The 6,413-nt window shown below is 35.9% G+C and overlaps 1 protein-coding gene across 2 annotated transcripts; it reads right to left on the bottom strand.

Annotated features, from left to right (window-relative positions):
* On the bottom strand, nt 1,077-2,830 carry LOC104718946. 2 transcript variants are annotated; one of them, XM_010436774.2, is made up of 6 exons: nt 2,579-2,830; nt 2,079-2,222; nt 1,888-1,974; nt 1,543-1,668; nt 1,362-1,457; nt 1,077-1,278 (listed from the first exon to the last, which is right to left on the bottom strand). In XM_010436774.2, the coding sequence occupies exons 1-6, from the start codon at nt 2,682-2,684 to the stop codon at nt 1,190-1,192; spliced, it is 648 nt and encodes a 215-aa protein (XP_010435076.1). In that variant the 5' UTR covers nt 2,685-2,830; the 3' UTR covers nt 1,077-1,189. The 2 variants fall into 2 exon arrangements, with proteins under 2 accessions (XP_010435076.1, XP_010435075.1); XM_010436773.2 differs by having other exon boundaries at nt 1,077-1,281; nt 2,579-2,829.

Below are 6,413 nucleotides of genomic sequence, written 5' to 3'. Positions count from 1 at the left end.
GAGCTGGTGATCATGCGCTTTCACCTTCAGAACAGATTGTGGTAGTGGGTGAAAGACACAAAGTATATCAAAGTGAAGTTACACGAAGAACAGTGATAAAAAGAATCATCATCAATCTTAATATAGCAAAGACGACACTTTTCATCAGAATACTCCCGTGTGATTGACCCATGAGGAGCTTAAGAGGGTGCAAGGAGTGGTGTGAGAGTGGTTTACCTCTAACGGGAGTTTCAACTCGGATGAGTCCCATACGCAAGCCACATGGAAGGCAAACTATTCATGACATGTGTAAGCAAAACTATCATGACCAGTCTTCCCACATTTAGCAGCACAGTCAAACTTGGTATGCTAATGCTCCTTGAGAAGGGTGAGCTTGTGGTCATGCATCCCGGAAAATTCAACAACCAATGGTGGTGGAACCTAACACAGTATATATATCGACGTCGAAGTCACAGATCTCACAGTGGTAGCATAGATTTTCAATACTCCTGTCACATAAATCACATATATTATGTGGTTTACTTCGAAGCATAAGAGGGTGAATGGAGTGACATGGATGTTCGATAGATCGAGGGGACTCGCCGCATTTCTTGTGGACGAAGAAATCACAGCTTTTGCAATAGTAGCCCTCACTGATAGCTTCCAAGCGTCCACAACAATCACCTTTCTTCAGATTATTCCAAGGCATCATGATATGGTGGGTGGCTATGTGGGAAATACACTCCATCTTGAATGTCCATGGTCGTATACTTAAAGATTGCGAAGAAAGGAAGAAAACAGTTGGATCTGAAATCTCAAAGCTTCAAGTCTCACTCTCTCTGAAAAGTCTTCGTTAATCTCAAAGATGCTTTTATAAAACTAATCGATACAGTTTAATACCAGACTCGTTTGGTGTTTTTTTTTTAATATTTTAATTAACAATAGAATAATTAGTTTGCTGATGGTTGGATGAGTGACAATATAACTAATGTGGAAAAGAAAAAAATTACCAAAATTCACTAGTTGACTAACATAGATCACAAAAAGTATCTTTGGTGTTGAGAGTTCCAAATACTTTTAAATTTTGGACTTTAAAATTTCTCAAAACGTTGATTTTATAAATATCAAATATAATAATAGTACAATACCCATGAGCAACATCTATAGTAAAGGATTTGTACACAAAATTTGAAACCTAAAGTAAGAGAGATCAAACGTAGAGAAGCCTCCATTGTGCTAAAGAGACGACAAGCAGAGATGTTATCCACCACAAGGATGATCCTCTTAGATTCAATCCTGCTGCTGCAATTAAAAAAACTTCTTTCATACTTAAGAGATCTTAATCAAAAAAGAATGAGCCAGCATTTTCAAGAGTTACAAACCTTGATTCTTGCTGCTATCAGGCAAAGCCGGTGGAGAAGACGATGATGAGTTTGACAAAGGAATATCAAGATTCAAGCAGTCCATTCCAAGTGCACCTTTTCAAACAACAAAAAACAACAAGATTAAGTTCTTTGTTTTTTCTTCAATCAGTAAGAATACTAATAAAACTGTTCTTCTTACAGTCCTTGAAGCAAGGAAATGTGGTGATGTTCATGAGATTTTGGTAACCATCACGGCAATCACAGCTGTATGCAAACGCAGTTGTCTTGTTGCACGACCCTCCTCCACAATCCACCCAATGGCAAGCTATACACATCGAGGAAGCAAATGAGTCTAGAGACCCAACGTTTTTTCCCTACTAGTTTTTTATTAGGAGGACCTTCTTAAGGACGTGTGCCTCAAGGTCTCAAGTTCGAATCTCTATGATGGGGAAGGAGTAATATCCACCTAATCTAATCCTTGGCCCGAAGGGTTTTACAGGCCTAAAGAAAGAAGGATACTAGAGAAGTAGATATTCATTATTACCGTCGAAAAATGAAGTGTTGTTGTCTTTGGGAGACGTTTTGGGCTGTGCTGGAGAAGCAGCTTCACCGCATGTTAGATCAAAGGTACCTAAAAAGATGAATATGTATACTTTGTTATGTTCTCGATATGAATATGATCAAAACCAAACTAAACCAGTGATCAAGACAGATAGAGAGAGAGATAGATTTTACAGTTGGGGGCGATGCAAGGGAGAAATTTGAGGTTATGATCAAACTGTTTCCAACCATCTTCACACTCACATTCATACATAAATGTTGTGTTTGAAGATGCTTTGCATTTCCCTTTTCCACATTCCACTTCCTTGCATATATTATCTGTTTTTTTTTTTGTTCACAACCAACTTTAAAATAAGTCACAATGTATTAAATTCGAAATTTGAGAATGACCCTTCAAAGAAGATCACTTTTTAACTACTACTCATAAAGATACTTTACTTCTGTCACACAAAAAGAAAAAAGTCTGTCTACTTCAAATCCCGGCGGGAGTTAAACCCTAATCTGAACAGAATCACACTTACATGCCTAAACTAAAACTAGAGGAACTTAACTAAAAAATTTTCTAACAAAATTACGGAATCTAGATTTGGATTAAATGATTCCACCAATATCCAAATTTGAGCCAAACAAAAAAAACCCAGAAAAAAGTGAGGAAGAGGGAAAGAGAGACAAACCGAACATAGGAGCGAGAAGAGGAGATAGGAAATCGCAAGTGGCTGTCTTCTGGTAGATGAGAAGTAAAGCTGCAACAAGACAGAGTTTGTTCCTAAGACAAGCCATGAATGAATCCTGTGTCTGTCTTCTTCTCCGTTTAATTTTGAAAAATACCAAATAAAGAAAACGAAAGATCGTTCTATTGGGCTCTGTTTTAAATTGGTTGAGGATTTGGTAAAATGTGTAAGGTGGTGATGTAAAGTAAATAGTGATGTGGACCGACCGACCTGGCCTTCATATTTTTTCTTGAGTTAGTTATTCGTTGATCGCTGAGATCCAATAAATGCGTATAAAATTCTCTTTTTCTTTCTTTCTTTTTCAAGGGTCAACATGATTAATCAATTAATCTTGAAAAATATAAGGGATAATTACATTTTGTACCTTTATTTGGCCTTTAGTGCAAGATATTTGAGAAACATAACCACTAAGGGTACTGAAATTATAGTTGACTCCCTTACAACCAAACAAAAAACACAAGCCGAAATAACAGATGTAACTCAGAGGAAGTCTGCAATAGATTTATTTAAGATAGATTATAAATTGAGTATATGTGAAGACATAAGGGTAGGTCTACTCTTTAATTATAGTTTAAATTTTAATTAAAATTTTTATAAAAAATAATTTGATAAACCTATTGACCAAATATTAACCACATAGACTTCCTGCATTGTAATAAAATAAATTTACCTATAAACGATTCAAATTAAGGGAGGAAAGGCTGATTAGGTTAATATTATATGATTTAGGGTTTTGCTTAAGTAGACTTCTCTGTGGAATTTTCGTGGTCGACTTTGTTATGCCATCAATTATTAATATTATATTAATACCGATAATTTAACCAAACCGTTAGTTGAACCTAACCGAATTTGTACTGATTCCTTGTTTATAACCTAACCGAATAATTTAAAAATATATATACTTCTTTTTGTAGGTCAAACCAAGTTTCTTACGTGATCTCTCTCTCCGAAATTTCTCTCTCCAAAATTTCTCTCTCAAAAATTTCCGAAATTGTGTTCTCGGAAATTCAGATTCTCAGACTTCTCTTTTCGAATCTCAAGAACATCTCAGATAAGTATTTCTTGGTTTATCGTCGGCGATTTGCTTTTGTGACGTTGTAGATATTTTTGTTCGTAAATATATATGTTCTCATCTTTTTTTGTTCATTTTGCACACAGATATGGGGTTACACAGCTACACTCAGCCATCTTCTAGTTCTTTGCAAGTATGGAGTGAAGGTCCACCAGAAGTAAACTTTCTTGGCCTAACAGTTGGAATTCCTGACAAATGTTTCTGCGGAAGGGAAACCGTTTTGAAATGTTCCACCATAGCCAACAATCCTGGAAGAATTTTCATTGGATGCAATAACCATGAGGTTGTTAGATTGTCTGGTGGTTTATTTGTTGTTATTATTTGAGTATATAATATTCTCATGGTTTATTTATTTCTATTGTATAGGATAGAGAGGACCATATTATGAAATGGTGGGATGAGACTATTATGCAAGAACTTCAGGCAATGAGAGGTGGACTTGCTGACCAAAGGGATTCTATAACAGCCATCCTGGAAAATGATGAAATGTTGTGGGTTCAGCAGGAGCTAGACAAGGTAAAAGACCAAATGAAAGAATTACGTCTGTCAGTTCGGCGTGTAAGGGGGGTGGTCGAGAATGTCTTAATCGCCGGTATAACATTCATCGTGGTATTAATCTCATTGGTTTTGGTTTCGTAGATCTTTCAGTTAAGTTCTAAAATCTGTGAACCTTTCTTCATCGTGTCTGTTTGTTTGAATGGCATATTTATGTCTGTAATCTGTGAACTTGCTTCAGTTTTTGTAATAGTTGGATGACTTCGTTGATTTCAATTCAGTTGATAACTGTTTACATATTTTCGGAAAATTAAGATTATGAAGTCTACTACTTAATCTGTGTTAAGAAGTCAGGCGTTGAAGTCTGCATATTGGTTTTCTTCGAGGCGACGTTTTGCCTTACTAATTAATTATTTATATGTAACTGTTCATTGCAACCGCTTCGTCTCGTATATATAACCCAAATAGTGGGTCTTGAGATTATTTTAAAACTGCAACCAAAAAAAGTATCCATCCTCTCTCATCTTATTTCTCTTAAAAAATTTCATCCTCACGACAGAGAATTTGGTGACTGTTCACGGACCGTACCAACAAAGTGATATTGATCTTTCAGTTTCATTGGAACGGTCAATATAAATCATCACAACCACGAGGAATTGGAGACTGTTCACGGATTGGGTAATAATAGAAACTTTCTCTATATCACTTCGTTTTAAATATAATTATAAGTATAGAATTCTAACATTCACGGTTGGGTAATTATTAGAAAATTTATATTGAACTCCATCGAAGTTAACGATGTATTAATTCGGTTGATTAGATAGATTTGCAAATAAACGGGTTCATCACAGTTAAGTGAACATATATCATAGAAACAGGTTCATCAAAGTCTACGATGTATTAATTTGGTTGATTAGATAGATTTTGCAGGTTAAAGTATGTTTCAGTTTCCCAGGAAGAAATCTCCTTGAGAAGTCTACTAGATCGTACATGTATTAATTTGGTTGATTAGATAGATTTGCAGGTTAAAGTCAGTTCCCCAGGAAGAAGTCTCCTTGAGAAGTCTACTAGATCATACATGTATTAATTTGGTTGATTAGATAGATTTGCAGGTTAAAGTATGTTTCAGTTTCCCAGGAAAAAGTCTCCTTGAGAAGTCTACTAGATCTGACATGTATTAATTTGATTTGATGGGCTTGTAGACGGTTCAATTTCTCGTGGAGAAGTCTGTCAGAGAAGTCGTAAACATAATCATTACAAGGTATAAATTGATTTGACGTTAGTTGGCGGTAATATTATTTTTGTTTAAGAAACCGATAAGCGGGAATTGGTTTACCGATAAACAGGATCCGGTTTTAAACGGGTTCTTTACAATTTTCCGATACTGTTTCGAGTAAAACGGTTTTGGTTTTATAAAACCGGGATTATTATAATTATTACTATTTTATACAACCTAAAAACTCAGATAACAATATTGTTATCTCTAATTCCGTCTTCATTTTCTTGTTAACTTTCCTCTTCCGCTTATCTATTTCGCTTATCACTAACAGTTGATTTTCCCTTTACTTTTGTGTTAAACTTGAATCTCTATCTTTCAGATTGTTTTTTTGACTTCCTACGCTTAACGTTTCTGTACCAGATCTCGCCGAACTCTGTATTATCCAACCCCGCCGCTTCATCTTAACGTCTTCGCCGTCGTTTCATATTCGATTAAACTGAAGGTTAGCTTCTTTCAAATCGATTGTAGACTTCCTTTTCAATTCAATTGTAGACTAACCGTTTTTGTCTTTCTTATATCTCAAAACCCCGCCAAACATAATTTTATTTTGCCTTATTTTGCAGAATGGAGGAGGCGAACAATCTAAAATTTCTCTGGAGGTTTTTCACGAAAGGAGAGGAGCCGTTGCCATGTAAAAGCATCAGATATTACAACAACGATACGAAGCTGTTTGATGAACTGTACGAAGCTCTCGCAAAAGATGAATGGGATGAGATTCGAGAGTCTCCACTGGGTGTCTTCTTACAGTTCAACCGTCTCAAATTTGAATGGGCTTCCAGACTGTTTCACTATATGCTCAGCTTTCAGCTAGTCTGTAACAAAAAGTACGAGATATGGAGTCTGGTTGGGTCTAACCCATTAAGATTTTCTTTAAATGAGTTTGAAGCCATCACTGGACTTAACTGTGAAGACGTCGAGTCCTTGGAGCAACC

This window comes from Camelina sativa, chromosome 10, assembly GCF_000633955.1.
Source record: "Camelina sativa cultivar DH55 chromosome 10, Cs, whole genome shotgun sequence".
Taxonomy (NCBI): Eukaryota; Viridiplantae; Streptophyta; class Magnoliopsida; order Brassicales; family Brassicaceae; genus Camelina; species Camelina sativa.
Note: the sequence above shows the minus strand (reverse complement) of the source record. Positions and strands in the feature narration are given on the sequence as shown.

Bases quoted from the DNA above. Each gene is read 5' to 3' on its own strand.
- LOC104718946 (XM_010436773.2), bottom strand. From the start codon at position 2,684: ATGGCTTGTCTTAGGAACAAACTCTGTCTTGTTGCAGCTTTACTTCTC. The intron at 1,669-1,887 runs GTAATAATGAAT...CGATGTGTATAG, and splicing joins CAACACTTCATTTTTCGACG to CTTGCCATTGGGTGGATTGT. The intron at 1,282-1,361 runs GTTTGTAACTCT...TTTTAATTGCAG, and splicing joins TGATAGCAGCAAGAATCAAG to CAGCAGGATTGAATCTAAGA.